We start from the raw sequence: 23,472 nt of genomic DNA on the forward strand, positions 1-23,472 counted from the left end.
GTCTAGTAGTTTTGGAGCCTATTCTATGCAAATAATCAAATCTTTCCTCTTTATAATATTAGTGTAGAGCTTGTGTTCTCTGGAAAAGATCGCTTTCTAGCGATAAAGCAGAATAAATTGTGCTGTTTCAATTTTGCATTATTTTGTTTTTTCATATTATTTATCCTGCTTTGCTTGAACTAGCTGAAGGAGCTGTGAGTGATTTAATTAATGTAAACCGTATAACTGTTCTTGATAAGATTAAATAAATAATTTCTAAACAAACTAATTAGTGAAATGGAAATCTTGTAACATACAGGAAAATAAAACCACAGTATCTTTTAAACTTAAAACGTAACAGTCTTTTTAATTTCATATTACATTAAACTTAACATTTTTAACGATTTCAATATAACTTTTACACTTTTCTTCACAAACTAACACCTTTCGAATACTTTGTACAGGTCATTAAGGTTTGCTATTTGCAATATGGCGCCGTTGTTCACAAAACTAGTTGGCGGTAGAAAATTTCTTCTAATAGCGGGAAAGATCACGTGTTCCTGTTTCCAAAATTCAGAATTCCGGGCTTCTAAGTTCGTGTCTGGATTGGGTTGGGAGTAAAAAATGGCGGTCTGTCGGCTGAAGGTATCGAAGCAATCCTTTTCTGATTCCCAATTAACTTCAGTCACGAGTCGCACTAGATAGGTCGGTAGTGCGCCCATGAATGGTGTGTGGTTATCTGAAAAAGAAAATACAAAATTAGTTAACATATCACCTCTTTTTTTTATCCACAACGAGGAAGCTCTTGACCTGTATCTCACCTGATGGTAAGTGATGATCATGCCGAAGGTGGAAGCGAGCTTCACCCGGAATCCTCAACCACGGAGGAACTGGCTATCTTACCTCCAACTGCCGGAACACAACAATGCTGTTAACATCGCTGTCGATGGTGGTAGCTAGCCAGGCGGACTTAGAACAAGCCCTACCACCAACCAAACCGAACAGAGAAATCCCCACTGGGAATCGAACCCGGGACCTCTGCGTCTGAAGCAGGTGGTCTTACCACTAGACCACAGAGGTCTGTCCAGTATTTATAGATGGATTTTCCCAAAGTTCGATTTACAGATGCGACACATTGTAAAATCACTTTTATTTCCACTCCCAGAACATTGCAGTTTGACTGATAATCCGAAATAAGATGAGCCGGAAGATGTAGTGTGTAGGCCTCCCTAGGTGGATCGACGATCTGGTGTAGGTCACGGGAAGTACCTGGATGCGGGCAGCGCAGGACCGGTCGTTGTGGAAATCCTTAAGGCTTTTGTCCAGCAGTGAACGTCATTTGGCTGAAACGAACGAACGATAGGTTGTTCTTTCTTACCTAAAAGCAAAGGTAAGGCCAATAAGTCCCCGTGTTCATTCATTTCTAGTGAGAAGTATTCGTATAACATCGCTCTTTTGCTCAACAGAAGTTCCGTCATTTGTCGCGCCATTTCACGCATATCACCTGAAAAATGAAGTAATAGAAAATTGCTTCATGCATCAAAATAGTATGATTAACACAAGCATTTCTACGAACTTAAGCTTTCCCCCAGGACCAACTTAACCTTCAATGGTTGGGTTTTTATTGGCGGTCAAGCTATAGATCCTGGCTACACAGGAGTTGCAGTGGTGGGAAAACTGAATAGTAAGCATTTCTAAGCGTTTTGGACGTCTATAATGTAGTTTTTCTTTGGTAAATTATAAAATTACCTAAATCAGGATCCCATTCATTTTCCTGTGAACTCAGTCCGAGAACAATCAACTCTTCTAGCGGCAGTGGATTCGACATCTTTATCAAACCGAAGTTCTGAAAGTCGTACAGCATTGTTTCATAGAATAATTCCTCCCTTGAAAATAATGCAAAATATTAGATTATTTGCACTATACAGGCATGTTTAGGTAAAATTTTATAATAGAGAAACGCGGGTCTCTCAACGCGACATTTTTATATGAGTTACATACAGTCTGCTTGTGAGTTGTGCTTGTGACCATGGCTGTAGCAACATAGTTGAAATGTCAAGCCGTGAGTACTTACATAATGTAAGTCGCCCAAAAAATTTACGTTGAGATTCGTGTTTCTCTTTTTTAAAATGGATAGCGAAAGTTTAAAATCTTATAAAATTTTATGAGAATGATTGTTCAATTGCGATTTAAGTTTGATTCGATCAATTTATTTATACGTACGTTAATCTCGTAGTATCGCACAAGTACAACTTAGTCGAGTGTTGAATCAGGGACTTGTGGCAATCGATGCAGGCTATAAAAATTAAATTCGCCAGAATCTCTCTCAAATTCATGTTACACTTGTTCTCAACGTCTATTCTTAGTTGCTTCACACTGCTTAACTTGGTTTCTATACGTTCATATTTAAAAGTTCTAGTTTTGAAAGACTCCTTAGGGTCAATGTATGTAGCGTTCGCTTGGTCAGCTGCTGTATGGGCTTTCCATCTATCTGGCATCTTTTTTACAGCTTCACTAGGTTCATTTACTATTGAACTTTCTAACACATCCTCATTTGCTTCATCTATCACTATATTAGGTATTTCTCTACTTAAGTTGGGTATTTCTTCAGCCATTGAGACATCTTCTTCGAACAAGTCTTCGTCTTCAATTTTCTCATTATTTTGGACTCTATTCTCAACATTTTTGTCTGTTACGTCAACTTTTTCCATGTTTTCAGGTTCTTTAACAATTGTAGGGAAGAACTTGTTAATTTTCTGAACATCAGGGTTTACTCGCACCATATTATTGGCGTACACTTTGGCCCCTTCAGTGGTTTTTTTCACTATTTCTTCAACAGCAGTCGCGCCAGGTAAGCGGGCCTGAAATTTCGATTTTGTCAAAACGTAGTCGGCGGGAAGTCTAGTGGTGTATAATTTGGGTTGTAGGACAGTGAATTTGGTGTCGTAATAGGCATAATAATTTAGAAAATAAGGTGGTTACGAAAACGATAAAATTTAATTTTTATTAAAGACTTAAAGTGACTTGTGTGATTTTAAATGACATTTATGATTTAGGCATGTCACTTTCCAAAAAAAGGTGTATGTAATCTGATTTAAAAAGGTGCACTGATGCATTAACTTATACAGGGTGTTTAAAATCAATTGATTAAATTCAATCACATAAGTTTGTTTACTAATTTAATAGACTGACCGCATCTAGCATTGCAAACAAACCTCAGTGGTTAATGCCAATGCATTTAATTGTAATAATGTTTAAGAACTTCCTTTTTAAAATGATAATAAATGAAAAAAAAGTAATAATACATTTACCTGTGTGTACATGACCCTTGTAGAGTTACAACTGAGCAGTTTGCTTTCAATGCAGGACTTAATTTTCTCAATGATCTGTTCTTCGTACAAAAATTGCACTTCATGTTTAGTAGGATGCACATTTACGTCCACATTTCTTGGATCTGTGAAATTAATTGCATGGAAAGAAAGAAAGAAACATTATTTAATTACAATGTTGCAATTATGATACGAATTATATATAAATAACAACTTACCTAGTTGCAAGCTAAGATATACAAAGGAATGGGCGTTTTTCGGAAGATATGTTGAGTATACAGACTCCACTGCTTTTCGTATAGCTGAAAAAAGTAATTAATGTTATAAAACGCTTAATTTTGAACCTTCTACTGAACATATTTAAAGTTAAAATTACTTAAAAGTACAAAATACCCTTACCTACTGAATCGACCAGCCTGTGGTTAATGAATAGCAGCATTGTGCCCTTTTTGTGCGAATAGTTCACGTTTGTGATGTGTCCGTGGAGAACCAGTTTCAGCTGAGGGTCCTCAAGCTGAATCTCCATTAACTCCCTGGCTATTGCATTGCCGTGGATCTAAAACAGACGCTTATGTTGAAAGTGGCAGGGCTGAAAAGAGGAACGAAAGTGGCAGGGAATGATAAAGCTAGCCCATTTTACTCAGCAAGGTCAAGTGTAGTTGCACTGGTTATGTGAAAGAATCAGGGTCACATAACCAGTGCAACTACACTACACAATTCAGAAGCAAAAAATAAAATAAAAATTCCAGACTTTTTTTACACTGTATATGAGCCTGGATCCATTAACCACCGCCGTAACACGGCACGTACCACAGCCGTCTATGTTTTACAGTCGGTCTGATCATTGTGCTTGTCTAGATACCTAATATAATTTATTTATTTCTCTCACAACAGATCAGTAACATACTTAAGAGATAACATTTTGGATATTATATCTGCATTGTAGATGGATTGTTTTTGGAGAATTCTTCTTCAGTTCTTACTAAGATGGCAACTTTTTAACAAAGAATGAATGACGACGTCGTGCCGTGTTTTGTGGGGCCAGGCCCTATAACAAAATTATTTAATAAAATTAGTTATGAACACAAACTTACAATTCTAACATTATCAACAACAGTTGACTTTATAGGTGTTTTCAGATCAGTTGTCTCCCCAAACTTTTTCAACGTAAACCCAACATGACTATTATGTATTGCGTATCCGCCTACGACTTCCATTATATGGGCGTATTCTTCTGTAGGGCTCCTAAGGGCTTTTTTACGAGCTATCACGTTGTAAAAAAGGTCCTCCACAGTGATTTGTGTACCATTATTGCCAGCACAAGCTTTTGTTGGACCTTTTAGCTTTCCGTTTTCATATGCTGCTCTGAAAATGAGCAAAATAGACCAAATCATTTTCAACTGAAGTAAGTATTCATAGAAAAAAATTCCTGTATAAAGTGTGAGTCTTGATAAAGTGCACATATGAAAATAGGTGAAACTAGACTTATGGGTATTTTATGTGTTTTTTTAGTATCACCTGTTATTTAGCATTATTGCTGTTTTTATTTTATCAGGATACACCTCTTAGTTTAAAAGTTATTACGTTTTCTTTACAATAAATAATTGAAAGAAAAAAAAATCTATAAAAATTTAAAAAAGAACTTAGATATTTTTTTACCTTTTTTTGTCGGTAACAATAGGTCTAGTTTCACTTATGTTCATATGTGCACTTTATGAAGACTCACACTGTATTTATTCAGCTCTTTTAACTTGAATAAATAAATAAATTATTCGAATCTAAACATTTAAAAATGTAATATTTCTGACATACTTGTATGCACATTTCCCAGCTGCAGTTTTACTGAGAATAGTAAGATGTGCGATATGGCTGATGCTTGCCAATGCTTCGCCTCGGAACCCATACGTACTGATCTCCCTCAAGTCTTCGTATTGCTCCAATTTGGACGTGGTAAACCTCTCACAAACGATCTCGAAATCTTCATGTCTTATTCCTGTGCCATTGTCTTGGATCTGTAAATATACAACGTGTCCCAAAATTCAACGATAAGCCGGCGCCACAGGTGATTATAGTCATGACTTTTAAAAAATAAGAAAAAATTTTTTACCTGTAAGTACTTGAGACCACCTGCTTTTACTGTTATTATTATATTGGTGGACTTAGCGTCTAAACTGAAAAATAAGAAATCATTTTAATAAGCACTTTATGTACCTACGTAATAATCATCCTAACTGAAAGAAACCTAAGACCACAAAATAGTTAACGTACCAAGTACATAAGTTTTAATTACTATTAAAAGTTTATAACAGCATAATTTTAGGCTAAGTGTTCTTAGATATTACCACTTAAAGTCGTCTATAATCAAAAATATAATAGTTTTTAGTCAAAAATAAATACGAGACATTTTCTAACCTGTTTTCTATTAATTCTTTTAGAGCATTTGCTGGTCTTTGTACGATTTCACCGGCAGCAATGCGATTTACAACTTCTTCGCTTAGTTTTCTAATAATTCCTGGCTCTCCCATCATAGCAATGAAATGTAAATAAAAAGAAAATGTCCAAACAATACATTGATTCCAAATCAACCAAACTCCGCCAATTTTAATTTGACTTTTTGTTTTTTTTTTGGATTTACGGCTCTGGGTCACCTGGGTGCAAGCCGATTTATTTTGACATCTCCATTCGCCAAATTTTTCCTACCGCTGAACGCAGCCATTGATGACGTCACGTCCGTCACTCACGTGTCACTGTCAGCTGTCAGTCAGTCAGTTCGCGTCATCTCGTCAGCTGTGTTCAGCATTCAAGTTTACTATATTCTAAAAATCTAGTTTCACGATAAAAAAATCTCGTAACTTAATATAATTTGAGTATTAAATTCACGGGACGTTCTGGACGAGTCGGTGAAACTTATAAACATCCTCAAGACATACAATGCAAAATGGTTGGCCCATTACTCCTGTTGAAAGTGCTGCACTGCAAGCAAATCTGCAAAAACCGCGCTGAAACATGTAATAAAGAAGGCATTTCGTACGAATCTACCGATGAAGTTAAAGAGGAGGAAACAAACTGTCGAGTTTGTTTGAAGGAAGGCCACATTCCAATTTACGGCAATGATATGGTGGAAGATGTGTCTGAAGCTTTAAAAACTTTTGGGGGCATAGAACTTGAAGTAGACGACGCCTACACGAAATATCTATGCCAAAATTGCTACACACAGATTCACAATGCGATAGAATTTAGGAAGACTGCACAAGAGACAGACTATGTTCTAAAAAATCCAGGTTCAACACAATCATACAATTTTGACGTTGATGTTGATGCACGCTCTATTGACGATAATGATCATCCCGAATCAGATATGGACATTCCTTTAATTGAGTTTAAAAGTAAAAAAGAGAAGAAGGAAAGAAAGTGGCAGTGTAGAAGATGTGACTTAGATTTTAAAGGCTTTGACGACTATCAGGAACACAGATTATCCGATGAACATGAAAATTTCAGGAAGACTTGCCCAATTTGTAATAGATCATTCACCTATTCCTCATATAGAAATCATATGAAGCTGCATGGAAGAGAAAAACCTTTCATGTGCGACTTTTGTGGCAAAAAGTTCATAATGCAGGGTCAGTTCACTCGTCACCGTGCCACTCATATAGACCATTTACCGTTCCAATGTACAATGTGTCCGTATCGTGGAAGGTTTAATGAATGTCTTAAAATGCATATGAGGACTCATACTGGAGAAAAACCATATCAATGTAGCGAGTGCCCAGCACGGTTTGTTAACAAAAGTAACCTCTCCAGACATGTACTCATTCACAGAGAAGAACGAGACTTTAAATGTGACACATGTGATCGGGGATTTTACACTAAGAGAGAGTTCGATTTGCACTTGAAAGTTGATCATACAGGAGTAAAGGATCACATTTGTAATATGTGCGGCAAAGCTTTCGGTTACAGAAGACAGTTACTGAAACATCAGTTAAAAGTACATAAAAGAGAGAAATTGAGAGGTGGTAGAATTCCTGTATATTTGACTCTCGAATCTGAGAAAAGAAAACGGGAACTAGCAATGAATCAAGGATTAATTTTAGATATGGATACATAATATTATGCTGTTATTAATAAGTTAGTTTTGTGCGCTTCCATAAATTGTCAATATTGTTGATGTAATCAAAGTATTTATTTAAGACACATTATCAGTACAAAAAGACAATCAGTACAATTTAAAAAGTAAATAAAATGGTTTCTTTTAAACAGCTTTACTTACTTTTGTAAAATGTTTTTAACTTTGAATTGACTGTGACAATGTGCTTAATGAATTGTACAATAAAATGTAATTTATTACTATTCTGTTATTAACTTGGGGTGCTAATTGACTTAAAATAAAACAAATAATAGCTGTATTAACTTTTATTATTAAAACCCTCTAGATTTAACTGGAGTCAGTTTTACATTGAACTATGTATTTCATTTTTGATTTTTTTATCTGGAGGCTGGTCAGCATCATTGTGGTCTCGTAATTGCAAAGAAAGGGCTCTCTTTCTACCGCTTATTAATTTTTCCCTTTTATGTACTTTTAACTGATGCTTCGTCATGCTCTTTCTGTATCCGAATGCCTTTCCGCAAATATTGCAAAGGTGCTCTCTTGCCCCATCGTGATCTGCTTTAGTATGCATTGATAATTCACGCTCCGTATAAAAACCTTTTTCACATTTATCACACGGATATAAAGGTAATTGATTTCTGTGAGTGTACTCATGCCTGGTAAGATTGCTTTTGTTAATAAACTTGGCCGTACATTGCTGACATTGATAAGGCCTTTCACCGGTGTGTTTTCTCAAGTGCACCTTGTAGTCTCCACCGAAACGTGTTCGGTATGGACATTCCGTACATTTGTATGTTGGAGAGGAGAAATGAGTGTCTTTATGACGTTTTATCAACGATTCTAAGTACTTATGATTACAAATCTCACACTTTACTGTCTTAAAATTTCGGTGATGGGTTAAATGCTTTTGAATGTAATTAAACTTTCTATTGCAAAATGGGCATTTGTCCCTGACTCTACTATGCATATCAGTCAGCATATGGGTCCCATAATCGGTTGAATTATCAAAGTCTATTTTGCATAATTTACAATTATACTTTGTATTTATATCAGCCAGTGTTTCCTGGAATATATCATCATCAATATCCAAATATTCTTGCTTTACTGACAATGCATACTCTACTTCTTCTTTTTGTTCGGTTACTCTGAGGAATTGGTCGGTTTCTATGGCTGTTTTCCTAAACATAATGGCATTTTGAAGCTGCTCATGACATGCGTGGCATAAAAACTTTGGAAAGTTATCACTTTCTAGAACCTCTATGCCCCCATAAAATATTAGGGATTCAGATAAATCTTCTATCGTTTCGTCGCCGTGGATTGGAATGTCGCCTGCATTTAAACATACTCGGCACAATTTTATTGGTTTGTCTTTCAATTTCCTTTCATACATATTCTGGAAAGCACCTCCAGTAGGAACCCCAGTAGGTCTCAGCTTCTTTTCCAATTTTAATGGCCGACCTTTTTTTCTAACGATTCGATTGCTGGAGCTCATGTCTTCGAGTTTTAATGGTAGTTCTTCATCCATCATCAAAGTCCAACTATTTCCTTGTTTATCTATGTTGTAAGTTTCAATGAAATTTCGTATGACTATTAAAGATATTTCCTAAAATATTAATGTCAGTTGTAACTTGAATTAGTATTTATCGAGTAAATAGGTTTTTAAATACAATTAATGGTTTTTTAGTTAATTTTTTTCTTATTTTCGCTTGAGTGAGATGATTTCAATCAGAATTTCAGAAACGCTAAATGTCAAAAGTCTTATTTATTTTAACGTTTATTTATTCGATACTGGCTACTCATTGACAGTACTAGACCTGTGACTTTCTAAAATCATAGTGAAAAAGTCGGTCAACTGTACACGTGCAGTCTGTGGTTACTCGTCTCGTACGTACGTTAAAATAGCAAACAACAACAATCAATCAATCAGCTGTTTTTAAAACTTGAAAAGGTTGTTCATCAAATTAATTTTATATTGTTGATTTGATTCAGTTAATCAATCATTTATTGTGTTTGCGGCTCACTAAATAATAGCTTCAGTTTTCAGATACCGACTCGTTGTTAACAATCGCCTCTTATGAATCTTGTCAGGGTGAGGTTATGTTCCTAATACATCTTATTTACTTTATTGTATCGTTTTCTAAATGAAACTTTATCATTTTAGAGTATCTGGCGTTCAGCGCCAGCCGTACGTAATGCGTTCGTCAACAATCACGCCAGTTTGCGGCCTCTTTCAACCACCGTAACACCAGTCACTCCAGTTCCAAATTTAGAAGATGTCCCATCGACAGTGGAACTCGATAAACTGTTTAAGAGAGTGGAGTTGGAGATGAGAGGCATAGATCCCGCAGTTCTGTTGAGTTACTCCTGGTTTTGTGTGGCAGCTGCTTCCCATTTGGGCATTGAAGTCACTAAAAAGTTTGTATACCTGATATAACCAAAAATATTACACATTGAATTAAAGAGGTCTTGTATTTATCAAATGTAATAAATATAAAGTTATTATTACTACACAGACCCATGAATCAATACAATAGAAATAAATTGTTACTGTGGTCTCATGTGACTGCTTAGAGTGATGGGTTTTACCAAATCTTTACGTTGTCAGCATGATTGTATTTAAAATTGTATTTTTTCTTTCAGTTGGGCCTTAAGAAAATCAGAAAAAGAAAGGCACACTCTACTCAGAGCTGTGCATATTTACAAAAAACATAGAGTACAATATGAAATCCGTACATACTTCAGATTCTTACACTTGCAACGACTTACTGGATCAACTTGCGACACATACTTGGAATACATTGAAAGAAATCTCCCAGAAGGATGTGCTCTAAAGGTCACAAAAGTGGAATGTCAGAAAATGCCAGAACACATAAAACCACCAAGTCAAGAATAATTAAATAAGTTCTTTGTAGATTTGTTAATAAAACTTATTGTTAGACTATATCAGTGTTTATTCTAAAACAAACCTGTTTACATTGTATTAAAAATAGTGTGTTCACTTATTCTAATAGTAAAGACTAGTATCTACTAAATAAAAATGGCAATAATATGAACCAATTACTGGTTACTATCAGATCTTGTTGGAGTTAACCGTTCATAATCTCTCTATCTCTCTCATAGTTATATTACACATTATATTAAAATATAATATTGAGCTTTTAATGTTACTATTTAGTACCAATTTACAATATTTTGTATCTGAAGCAAATATCAGATTTAGTTTAATAATAAATGCATTGTATGTACACACTTGCCTATCAAACATTTCAAAGAGATGAATTGCAAAATTTACACAATAGATTAAAAACAATGGAATGTAATGTATTATTATCACTGTCCTTAAATACATTTGGCATTAGATTTATCTTTGGCCATTACTTCAATAAAATAGTAACGTTTAAAATTATGCTATTCAAACAAGAAATTTATACACTAAAGATGAATAAGGTTGCAAAAACTTACTTCAGAGTATGCAATATGAGTCAGAGAAACAATTCTAATTTCTTTTCTAATATCAAACATTTGGCATTAATATTTCTTTGGCAAAGAGCTCTCTGTAAATGTATTCTATTTAAACTGCTGGTGTTTACACACAGTAAATATGAAGAGAATGGCGAAGGCAAGCTCCAGGGCATGGAATATCAGCATCACAGCACACCAAATGTATTCCAGGCGGAGAATGTAGGTTTGGTAAATTAAAAAATAGCACACTCCTACTGCAGAGGGGATTGTTAGGATTACTGAGAAGAATACTGGAATTTCTGTAAAGGGAAAACCAAAATGTTAATTTCTTTTATGCTTCAGGCATAGTAGATGGAAGTCAAACAAAGCACTTTTATAGTTTCTTACTTTTGCTAGCCAAATTTCCTCTTCGTCCCAAGAAAATTCGGATCACTTCGACCAGACAGAGGGCACAAAATATTCCTGCCTCAGTCAGCAAGGCATTCTCTGGATAAGAAACATTTATCGCCTTTAGAATCCCCATAGCGACTTCACACACGAAGAACATACCTAAATAAAAACTATTTAAGTAAAGCAGAATTTCATACGCTAAACTAGAGTTCACATTTGTTACTTTGGACATTTTATTTGGTAAAGTAAAAAAAATTTAAATTATTTGTTTACAATTTCGTGTTTGACGTCTACGACGAATGAATCTGACGTCACCTGTCATTTTTTCGATCGATGAAAACCGGATGTGGGCTACGGTTGGAGGGAGACTTGTGTGGGGTAAGTGAAAGAGACAGAAAAAAGTTTTTGGCAAGCGCGGGCAAATGAGCGAGAGCATAAGGTTCCGGAAAATTGTAATAGATGGCAGCTCTAGTCATGTAGTATTTTATCTGTTTAATCTAATTAATTAAAATATTAATTAAATAATTAATTGTTGATTGATGATTACAATGCACACCCCGAGTCAAGTTCCTAATCTTTCGAGTACCTAGGTAGTTATTAGCTAACGTAAAAACAAAATTGTGGTGGAAATGGAAAACCACTAGTTAATGGGCCATTCTTATTCTTACGCATTTTTGTGTGAGATGTAAGAATAGCATATGTTTTTAAAGAAAATCAGTGCACTGTATATTAATTTACTTAGTAAAATACCTCTATTATCAAGGCCCAATATCATTTTTATCATAAAACTATTAGAAGAATATTAAAAAAAAGTTACAAGTCCAAAATGTCACGGACCGTGTAGTGTGAGATTCCCGGATTTGGACATACAATATTTTTTTCTGAAGAGATGTTATGTTATTTTGATAAATATTACAGTAATTATGCAAGATTAATACATGTTATATAAGACTGTTAAAAATTTATATCAATAATAATTACCATTTTTGATTTTGAACACCAAACATTGTGTGAGCAGTTTTTGTGTCACAACCACGTGCGCCACTTTAAATATGCGTAACTCGGTAAAAAACTATCTTTGATATTGACATCCCTTGCTAAGTTTTTTTAGAACAGTAACATTGTCATCTTATTAAATTTGCAAATGGCTGAACGTAGTGAGTGAGCCGCAAAAAATTATTTCCTATTTATTTGAAAAAAGGGACAACCTTATCACGTCCATCCCGTGTACGGTTTTTAAAGGTAGGTATCAAATTCAATGTCACGCTATTGTATAAAACATAATTATGTACCTCATGCAGTATAGTTTCAGATAATTGCACAAGATCTGCTAATTCACAGATAGTTTTTTGGATATATCGGACACATTCCAAATTGTCACGGCCATGGTATTAAAAATGTGTCACTACCGCAAACTATTTAAGTACATGGTCGTGACATTACAACGCGTGGTTGTGACATTCTATTTTTATTATTTTAATAGTTTTTGTTGTTCTGCTAAATTATTTTGTGTATTGTGCAATTTTTAGGAGTAGCCTTTTAGTAAGTGTACTTATTTTTCGCTAGTGTGATTTTCTAGATGCCACGAAGGAAAAATTATTGCACTTTCTCATTTCTGCAGTAATATCAAATTTTACTGAGACAGCTCCCGGTAAGGCCCTGCAGAGGTGGTCGGAGTTGTTTTAAAAGGAATTGCTATTAACCATATTTTTAGTGGTACGGTGACTATGAAACATGTTTAAGTTGTCAAAACCAACTGTTATGTGAATCCTACAGAAATCTCATTTGATACTCAATTAGGTACCTACTGTGTTTAAGATTTACTAATTTGTTAAGCATATTATCATATCGAAACCATGTAGGTAGCATATCGGAAGCATGATCAGATAGTGCCAATAATATGAAAGACTATTTTTTTATTATCTAGTAGATATATTAACTACCTGACGGTATTTTTGATCTCAATTTTAATTAAATTTTTGGATGTTCAGAAAAAAGTACATAATTTACCAAATAACACCTTTGTTGATGAAACGAATTTAGTGTATTTTATTGTTAATCAATTTAAACTATTATGATATAAATTTAACAACATAAATATTATTATTTACAGTAAAAATGTAAAACTGTCACATCCGTGTCATGCAGTGTCACAGCCGTGTTTACGTAGGCTATTTTGTTTCCTTTCCGAGGGCTTTAAGGTTGTCCATATACATCAAAAGTATGCTTTTGGTTTATACTTTCGATACACATCGCAAAAAGTTAAAAAAAAAATCTTTAATTTTTTTAAAAAAATTGGCACAAATTTAAGAATGGCCCTAATATTACTCGTAACATAATTTTAATAAAGTTTCCCTTAGATTAGGCGGTTATTACATAATAAGCTGTTGCATAAACTTGCAGATGGTATTCCTAACTTGCGAATTACACGTTACGCACGTAAACCACAGTAAAGGTAAGGTCATACCGACAGAAATTAATGAGTACATAATAAGCATAGCTCTAAACGGGAGGGGGTTGGTCCTACGAGAGTGGGCTACATGACCTTTTCGCCTTGGTTCGACATGATCTAGATGAGGGCAGCATAGATTTGCGAAAATTTGAACTTTTTGGCAGATGGTTGGTCCTACGGGGATGAACTATGTGACCATTTTTCTCGGTTTGAGGTCCCCTACACGATGGCATCAAAAGAGTTGTCAGTTTCGGAAAAAAGATTTTTCGTTTCAATTTTTATCACGTATAAGTATGTTAAATCTTCCGAAATGTAACGTTTTATCGTTTAACGAAGCTAATTTTTAGAATGGATAAACGAAGTTAATTATTTGATTAACGGTTCCCAGCAATGTAAATAATATCTTAAGAAGTAAAGTCTTCAATGTTTCGTGTCTTAAATTAACGTATGACGAACTTAGTGAACTTCATAGAATCGATCACATAAAATCTTTTGTAAGTTGTAAATGTGGGCTTATTTTACTCCAGTTAATTTTATTTTTGTTGTTCTACTTATGCACACCTAATAAAAAGTTAAAAAAAACTTTTTTAAAAACAAGCTATAACCTAAAATGTTAGGTTCAAAGAATTTCGAAAGCTTGTTGCGCAAACAGAAAAAAAGAGAAATAAATTCCATGCGCGATAGCATACAATTATTTTTTTCGTTTTAGTACAACTGCATTTCAGGATAAAGCTTGTTTTTAAAAAAGTTTTTTTTTAATTATAATTTTATTTTACACTTTTTAGTTGTGTCTCAATCTCTGGGCCCTGGTCATCATTTAGCACCAAAGTGCTCGGGAAGTCGAATCCAACGAACCCAAACTCGATAAGTTTCCGCCGTTTCGTTTAGGAGTTCCTATGGCCACCTCCTGACTCCATCATCAGGACCCTGGAAATCATCTAGCACTAAACTACTCGAAAAGACAAATCCAACGAACCCAAACTCGATGAGTTTCTGCCGTTTCGTTTAGGAGTTCCTATGGCCACCTCCCGAATCCATCATCAGGACCCTGAGCATCATCTACCACTAAAGTGCTCAAAAAGGCACATCCAAGGAACCCAAATTCGATGCGATTCCGCCGTTTCGTTTAGGAGTTCCTATGGCCACCTCCTGACTCCATCATCAGACCAGCTCAATGGTACCATAACATTGCATTGTCATCGTACTTACATAAGTATACCAAATTTCAGATTAATCGGTTGAGGAGAAGTGGTCTTAAATTCAGTTGCAAGATTTGTCCCACACATACTAACAAGTGAAGTCAACAATATAACGCTTGTAAAAAAGTAGGTAGGTACAGTGCGAAGAATAGCGAAGCAAGGTTCCAAAAATACCTACCGAATGTCACGAATGTGGGTGCTGATTTTTTTACGTATTAATTATAATAAAGATATGATAAAGATATAGGTAATTATGTTGTGATTAGATTATTGTCTTTTAAAGAAGACCGCATCAAAAGGTTGATAAAGATATAACTTATGAGTACCTACAATGGCTGTTTTAATGCTACATACTACTGATATAAAATAATACTCATATAATAATTTTATACTAAAAAAAAGCATCAAGCAAGAGCAATCTAGTCGCACTATCAGGGTTGCTATGTGAACGACAGTGGTGCCACAAAATGTGGTGCTCTCTCTCATTTAATTTCTACTCTTTTATGTCGCACTGTAGATAGGTACGGCAAAGGTACAGCAGAGTTATTGTCTAAGTTCACAGATGAGGTTAACGGGCATTTAAACAATAAAAAAATTGTAATGGCTCTCTTTATTGATTTCTCACGTGCATTTGACACATTAGAACATAGATAACTAGTTCATAAGCTCGACAAATGTGGCCTATACGCGGACCATTGCATAAATGGTGCGAGGACTACCTGAAAAATCGTAAATACTTTGTTAAAATTAACCAATCGTTAAGTGAATCTGTCGAGGCAACGGTTGGCACGGCTCAAGGCTCTGTATTAGGACCTCTCCACTTCTTGACATGAGCAATTGCCTCAGTAACTGTACTTGCTATCAGTTTGCCGACGATACGTGCCTTAACATTGCGGATAAAGACCCGCAAAAAGCTTGTGCGCTACTATAATCTGATCTAAATGCACTATTATCACAGAATAATAATAAGTATGCTATTACGATGGTGTCACGATGCAGGTCTAGTAATTAACTGCGAAAAAACTTAACTCATGGTCATAAAATCTCCTGACATGAAACGAATACCGCCCAATCCCATAGTAGCTCATAACCACAACTGCCTGCATACATTAGTGTGTACATGCAGCTGCCCTCCGCTGGAGGTAATAAATAGCATAAGATACCTAGGGTTAATAATTGATGATACTTTCAACTGGTCCAATCATGTTCAACACATTTGTAATAAATTAAGACAATTTTTGGCCAATATAATAATTTAAAAAAAGCGCATACCATTCAAAACTAAATTAATGTTGTATCACGCAATGGCTGATTCATAATACAGTGTGTCCGGGCATGTAGTGATCAAACTTTAAGGGCGTAATCTATGGACAATTTTATCGATGAAAATACTTCAAATTTGGGGCTTGACCCATTTCTCGCAAATTTACAAGCATTTAAGTTTTTAATTTTAAGTTTTCACCTCTTCCTTCAAAAACAAGTGATAGCGTGGGTAGTTTAACACTAATAAGCAAAAATTTTATATCATGCGATAGCCAATAAAATTATCTATTAGTAGAAGTAGAAAACAGATACTAGTTTCATACATTTTTAGGGTGTAAGAATGGATTTAATTAGAAATAAACATATTTTTTTTACTTCTTTTTCAGTTATTTCCCAACACAAGAAAAACCAGGTCGTTAAGGTATGTTTTATTTGCATTGTATTATTAGTATTTGAGCTATTCTACAAAACGAATGTAAATTTATCAGTCTACGTCTATTAGTTTCGACGTAATTGTTGAACAAAGATACCCCTTCCCAGCGGTTTCCATAGCGCACGCGACATGCGAAAATGCACTGCCTGAAAGAATTACACAACCTATTCCGATTACATACTAGCCGCGCTATGGAATAGCTGGGAAGGGGTCTTTATTCAACAATTACATCGAAACTAATAGACGTAGACTGATAAATTTACATTCGTTTTGTACATCTGTTTTCTACTTCTACTTGTAGAGAATTTTATTGGCTATTAATAATCCTTGTCATTTTGCGAGAAATGGGTCAAGCCCCAAATTTGAAGTATTTTTGTCGATAAATTTGTCCATAGATTACGCCCTTAAAGTTTGATCACTACATGCCCGGACACATTGTATATTCAATATGGACTATGTAGCTATGGTCGTACTCGTACGTACAATAATCATACCTCGAAAAAATATAGATATAAGCTTCAAGTAAAAAATAAAAAAAATATAGTTTCTGTTAAAATTAAAAACCAACTTCTAGATGACGATATTAGCTTATTTCAACATTGCAAAATCTTACCCATTCATTCACAATTTAAAAACGTTTTTCTTAAACAATATTTCTTCGAAGAAATGCTACGAGAACAACGCGTTCACCCTGTATTCACTCGGGCGGTCGCTGCGGGCCGGCTTTGCACACGCCGAGCAAACAATACCTACGGCAAGCGCACAGCGACGTATTTGTTACCGCGAGTTACCCTCGGAACTTAAAAATAATATATTATAACGCCAATTAATATTAAACATAAAATTAAAACGGATTTGCTTCTGAATATGAAATAAATGAGATGTCAACATATCGGGTATTGTTTAGATTCTGGATTAATTGTTTGTACGCTTTGGAGCTCACGGGTCAAAAGTGGCCCGGTCCTTTATAAGGCTTGCGTGGGGATACAGATCCAACACGTAGAGGCCGTTTTAAGCGCAAAATAATTGACAAAAGTGAAAGTGGTGCACATGCTGGATCTAGTCTCTGACTATATCATGGGATGTAGCTAGATACCATCCCCAGCCTGTGCACAGGAGCTATTGCAGTTATTGGAGAATGGATTAGGGTTATGGATGAAGGATGGATAGACTGGTTACTGGGCTATGGATGGAGACTACGGGTCACCTGCCTGGTTCATAGTCTCGGACTGAAAAAATGGCAGGCGGTGACTAGCCAGCGACTAAATGGCCCCCCCCTGGCGTCATGGGTCGTATAGACCGGACTGAGGGGCAACATTGGCGTCTGCCAGCTCAGGGGTGTAGAGAGGTGTGCTGCGCTTTCTCCGAAGTTACTCGCGGCGTTATGCCCTTTAACACTTTCACCCCTGGAGCATATCGCACCCTTCCTGGTATAAGTACGCAAGTGAAAAATGCCAACTTTTCAGGAGCGTAAAAAAACTGTCTTAAAAATTTATTACCATTATTAAAAATATGTGTTATACATCAAAAGATAGCTAAAAATGTCTGTGAGGGGCCTATGTATTTATATTTAAAATACACTTAATAGGTTTTGAGAAAAACTTAAAAAAGAGCGTTGCGTACTTATTCCGCGAAACATATTTAACTAATTGTTGTTGTAATTGTTGTTGTAATTATGAATATTGCATTGTTGACATGTTAAGGAATACTTGCTGTTTGGTTTTATTGCAGATAACCATTTATTGGCGTTCAGATTTAGTCGTGCATTCAACGTGTAAGTGTGGTTTACGTAGTTTTTCCTCGAACTATTTGTAATTAAATAAATTCGTAGAAAGGATAACGTTCTTTTACGTTGTGAAATATTACATTACTTATGGTAGTAAGTATTTAAAATTATTGCTCAGAGCGGGTGCCTGCGGCAGATAACCGCGTGTGATGCTCATAGTGATTTTCGATACAGAGCCCCGTACATAGGTACGTTATACATAAATTATGGAAAGAAAACACCCAGACCAATACAAACAAATATGTATGCAATTTTAGTATATATTTTTATTTATTAATAAACAAAAAGATTGAACAAAATTGATGCGTGTACTGATTAATGTAATTAACCACATGCAAAGCTTCGTGAATTGCAACAACTATAATTTATTATCCAAGCTCTAAATAATCGCTACTACGAGTAACTGATCATAAAATGTTTTTCCAATCGCTCAAGCTCCCGAGGACCTACCGATAGGTCGAGTGACGTAATCTTGAAAATAAAACAATATTTTTATATCAACAACCTTTTATCAGGAGCGGACTGGTCAATTGAAGCTATAATGCTATAATTTAATGAGAACTTACAGAGCAGATAATAATACATCTGATATGACCATCCACCAGGTTACACTTCAATACTATAATACGAACAGGTCGCTGCCTGCTGCTCTCTCCTGAACTATAATCCGGACCTTATAGGCACTTACAGGTAGATATCTACCATCTTATACTGCATCTCACTTAACATCACATGAAATTGCGGTCAAATACCTTTTGCTACCTAGTTCTGCGTTGAGTTTATGAAGTCAATAGAAGTTTGAAACGAAATTAATTGCTAAAAAACTCAAGTGCTCTCTAAAACCTGTTTTTCTTTCACCACGTCTTGAGCTATATGGTGCTTTTAGTAAACTGGATGAAGCAAATGAGAAGAAATAATGTGAAGAATACCAACCTCACAGATGTTCGCACACTATGAACAGATTTTTCTATTGTGATCACCTAGCTGTCTGGAGAGACGAATAGGTGGAAATCTATTGTTGCAAACCGCGTCGTGGAGATTGTCGAAAACGTTTATATTAATACTGACATTATGTTAATTCACAAGAAAGCTGATACAGCTCCACATTTTGGATTATCAAGGCGAAGAAAATAAGTTCACAGATATTTCAATTGTGCTAAATTAAGTAATGGGAGATTTACCAGAACAGCAAGTTACTCAATCTAGACAATTCATGAACAAGGGAGACGATTTTGAAGGACCCTTTCAAATTTTGATGTCCAAGGGAACAAAACTATAGAAGCCTATAATATAGTGATATTTATTGTCTGCATGACTACAAAAGTTACCCACATTGAACTCGTTGGTGACATCACTTTCGAATCCTATCACACTCGATCAGCCGGCGCGCAGCGATAGCGATCGATGCATTTTGTCTGATCGCCATCACTGCACGCCGGCTGATTCTGTCTTGTCAGGGACCACCTCAATCGGTCAAAACCAGTTTGACTGCAAAAATCAGTTAAAATTGGTTTTGACCAAGGTGTGCAAGTGCACTTCGTGGACCACTTGGAATGCCTCCAGGGACCACCAGTGGTCCGCGGACCACCGGTTAAGAACCACTGGTTTAGCTGAACCTTTAAAGAAAGAAAGAACAATTTTAATTTGGTCCAAAACCTATAGGTGCTTTTATACGCTTTGTTGAAGAGTGACCGGACCTGTGAAGCAACCAGGATAGGAACTTTGTCTGAGCCAGGAGTTTCATAAGGCCTGGAAAAATAATTTAATTTACTGGACAAATAAGGTCAACACTAGATATAGAAGGCACTTAATGGCACTATATTCCAGTGACAAGTCCAATCTGTGGAGGTCTGCGGGAAGCTGGCGTCCGGTCGATCAAGTACCACCTGAAAAGAATACTGACTGGTCATCGTACATACGAAAATATGGCATCAGTTTTGTATCAGGTTGTTGCATTTTTAAACGTCTGACCATTATGTCCTTTTGATGACAATAATCCTTAAAATACATACAAACTTGTGTCATTTTATAATTAGGGACGCACCGATTGTTGCTTACTGCTTTGAAAGACGTAAAGATACAAACCTTGTTACGCTGGCAATACACGCAGAAGCTGATAAATGAACTCATGCGGCTCTGGAAGATGAATATTTATCACGATTACTACGATAACGATTCACTGAAGAGAGAGACAGAATTTAAAATGGATCTTGTACTCATAAATACCGATAATTTTACCACGTTTTACCACCATCATTGGTACGAATTTTTGATAAACACACAAGATCTGATAGTCTTACAAGGGTATTTAGTGCAAGAAGTAGTGGTACGGATACTTAAATAACTGAAACTAAGTTAATTTGTGCTTTGTTAATGACTAAATTACATCTAAATAAATGTATCAATATCGGTATAAAACACAACATCGCCAAAAGTTTCGTAAAATAATTAGGCAACTAGACTTGCACAAAGATAATCTACGTAAAAAAATGTTATATATTATTATTCGAATAAAAGTTTCGTGGAAGGATTAGGCATCTAGACTTGCACAAAATTACCAGCATAATGTGCACAAAAGTTTCGTGGAAAAACTAAGCAACTAAACTTGCACCACGATACCCACCAAAAAATTGGTCGAAGCTGCACTCACGGCATACCATGGATACATATCGACGGTACTGAATTATGGTATAGTTCTGTGGGTAATTCGGTAGATATAGATAGAGTATTCAAAATACAAAAAAGATGCATTCGCGCTTTGTGCAATGTCTGGTACCTGGATAGTTGCAAGCCCCTCTTTAGACAGTTTAGCTTGCTTCCGCTTCCATGCATCTATATCAGGGAAAGCTGCCTCTTTGTAAAGTCTTTCCCCAGCTATTACAAGACCCGCAGAGAAGTCACTGTAAGAGCTCATATAAGACAGCAATACTTAAGCCTAATGCATCAACCTCCCTGTCGCAAGGATATTTGTAAAAGAAATGCATATAACACGAGTATAGTTATGTATAACCTACTACCGGAAGAACTTAAAGTACTCCAAGGCCCTATATTTAAAAGCAGATTGACTTGCTGGCTTTTGGACAAATGTTTTTATAGTTATAAGGAATATTTTAATTGGAAGGCCCTATATTTAAAAGCAGATTGACTTGCTGGCTTTTGGACAAATGTTTTTATAGTTATAAGGAATATTTTAATTGGCGACATTAATACTATTAATTGAATTTTACATTGACATTTTCTTAATTATTTGACATTAATACTATTGAATCCTGTAATTTTTGCACGTCTGCGAGCAGACTAAACACATGATCCTATTTAATATTGTCACCCTGTATTACTGTGTTTTTGGCAAATAAACGTTTTGAATTTGAATTTGAATAATATCCTAAAATAAGTATGCAACAATAGATACGCGAAAATATTTTTTAAAGTCTTCGTGGAAGATGTACGTAAATATTAATATGCTAATATTGATACGGAACTTTATTAAACAATTAAGTGCAAATGTATTTACTTCGTTTTTGTTATGGAAATTTAGATATTTTAATGTTGCAATATTTTACATATTTGTACATAATTTCTTCATTTTAAGAGAAAAATTATGAAAAAAATTGACAATATGTATTACCTCCTTCTTGATTTTTTAGTGCAATAAAAAAAATATCGCACAAGTGGACTTGCATACTTAGTCTTGTTCCAGGGGGGGTGCGATATAGCTCTAGCTGGCCGGCCGGCTAAGGCAAGCCAGAGGTGAAAGTCCTGCAGACCCTCTCGGTTTCCACTTCGGCAAGCCGAAGACGAGGGTCTTGATCGACTCTCGGGAGCACTCGGATTAACAACTGGCCCCGTGGTGTCGCTACTCACCAACAGCTCGCCACAAAGCTGCCCTGCGAAATTAATTGTTATTATTATTGTAACCATAAGTATCGATGTAGAACTGCAACAGCATCAACACAAACCTTAGTGGTTTCCTGAATGCTGTCAAAACAAATTTTGTCTGTAATTCTTTTTATTTGGTAAATAAATGAAAAAAAAAGATACGTAATTTTTTTCTTACTGGAAATGAAAGAGGGAAATTCGTATGTTCAAATCCCGCCTTAGGCAGTTCGATGTTTTCAATTATAGTAAGGTAAGTAAGTAAAGAAAATTGAATGCAGAAGTCAATGTAAGTTTTCAGCAATTTTCATCACATTGGTTCCCCATTTTGAGTAAGTATTTTATATTAATGTTTGTCTCATAAATTCTCCATTTGGGTAGTCCGTTCCAATGTTTGTTTAACAATTCTTTTCTTTTTCAAACTTCACGTTTGTTGATCGTCATCATTCTTCGAGCGCATCGTATCATTTCTAGCTCATGTGTAAACGAGGCCTAAATTCAAATCAGTCGTAACGGAAACGTTCCGAAGACGAATGCACTGACTGCATGCTTGCACTTTACGCGTGAGTACCCGGAACATTTTGAATTTCCATTACACAGGATGGATTGAGTTGAGATTTACATTTTGGAAATGACACTTAAAAATCGATTCAGGGTTAAGCTGAAAATAAATTCACGCTATTACCAAATAATAATAATAATTAAACCAATTCAATTCAATATGATCGATCATACGTTTTAATTTAGATTCTCTGCTCTAGAAATCTAAGACTAAAATTCCATTACCTCATTACCTATACAAAATTAATTAAATGCGAAATTAACTCTATCTTTTACGCTTTCAATTATTTACCTACTTATGATGACGCCTCAACCACTGAAATGATTTAGATGAAATTTGGTAGACATAGTTTGAGCCCAGGAAAGGATCAACCTTTCCTGAGCTCCCGGTTTTGAAACAAGTAGGTACGCGAGCGATAAAGTTTTTCTGTGACAGACAAAATTCACGCGGGCGAAGCCGCGGGTAATAATTTGTTAACTACATATTCAGTAGACATTAAATTCCATAAACGAATCCTTTCACGAAAGCTAATAAAACGATGAGCAAACATTTCACTCGGCACAACCTACTTAATGCAAAAGCTCCCCAAACCAGTTACTGCAAGTGTGTACGGCTATTTACAACGCAGTTCCTGCA

The 23,472-nt window shown here is 35.5% G+C and overlaps 3 protein-coding genes across 5 annotated transcripts; 1 reads left to right on the top strand and 2 right to left on the bottom strand.

The window, feature by feature from the left end:
* Window positions 1-316: 316 nt before the first annotated feature.
* LOC135083929 (DNA mismatch repair protein Mlh1) lies at window positions 317-5,907 on the bottom strand. Its single transcript, XM_063978687.1, has 11 exons — window positions 5,721-5,907; window positions 5,416-5,479; window positions 5,121-5,320; window positions 4,403-4,673; window positions 3,708-3,864; window positions 3,527-3,610; window positions 3,291-3,433; window positions 2,203-2,840; window positions 1,729-1,865; window positions 1,358-1,483; window positions 317-718 (listed from the first exon to the last, which is right to left on the bottom strand). The coding sequence occupies exons 1-11, from the start codon at window positions 5,834-5,836 to the stop codon at window positions 417-419; spliced, it is 2,238 nt and encodes a 745-aa protein (XP_063834757.1). The 5' UTR covers window positions 5,837-5,907; the 3' UTR covers window positions 317-416.
* Window positions 5,908-6,087: 180 nt separating this feature from the next.
* Window positions 6,088-10,354, top strand: LOC135083932 (small ribosomal subunit protein uS10m). Of its 3 annotated transcripts, none has more exons than XM_063978690.1 (4): window positions 6,088-6,316; window positions 9,451-9,502; window positions 9,575-9,828; window positions 10,054-10,354. In XM_063978690.1, exons 2-4 carry the CDS (start codon window positions 9,488-9,490, stop codon window positions 10,304-10,306), a joined length of 522 nt encoding a protein of 173 aa, XP_063834760.1. In that variant the 5' UTR covers window positions 6,088-6,316; window positions 9,451-9,487; the 3' UTR covers window positions 10,307-10,354. The 3 variants fall into 3 exon arrangements, with proteins under 3 accessions (XP_063834760.1, XP_063834759.1, XP_063834761.1); XM_063978689.1 differs by lacking the exon at window positions 6,088-6,316 and adding an exon at window positions 9,275-9,361; XM_063978691.1 differs by lacking the exon at window positions 6,088-6,316 and adding an exon at window positions 9,328-9,361 and having other exon boundaries at window positions 9,458-9,502.
* A 19-nt stretch (window positions 10,355-10,373) lies between these two features.
* Window positions 10,374-11,644, bottom strand: LOC135083933 (transmembrane protein 216-like). The gene is made up of 2 exons (XM_063978692.1): window positions 11,263-11,644; window positions 10,374-11,174 (listed from the first exon to the last, which is right to left on the bottom strand). The coding sequence occupies exons 1-2, from the start codon at window positions 11,495-11,497 to the stop codon at window positions 10,981-10,983; spliced, it is 429 nt and encodes a 142-aa protein (XP_063834762.1). The 5' UTR covers window positions 11,498-11,644; the 3' UTR covers window positions 10,374-10,980.
* Between the last annotated feature and the right edge of the window lie 11,828 nt (window positions 11,645-23,472).

The sequence above is a fragment of the Ostrinia nubilalis genome, chromosome 24, assembly GCF_963855985.1.
Source record: "Ostrinia nubilalis chromosome 24, ilOstNubi1.1, whole genome shotgun sequence".
Classification (NCBI taxonomy): Eukaryota; Metazoa; Arthropoda; class Insecta; order Lepidoptera; family Crambidae; genus Ostrinia; species Ostrinia nubilalis.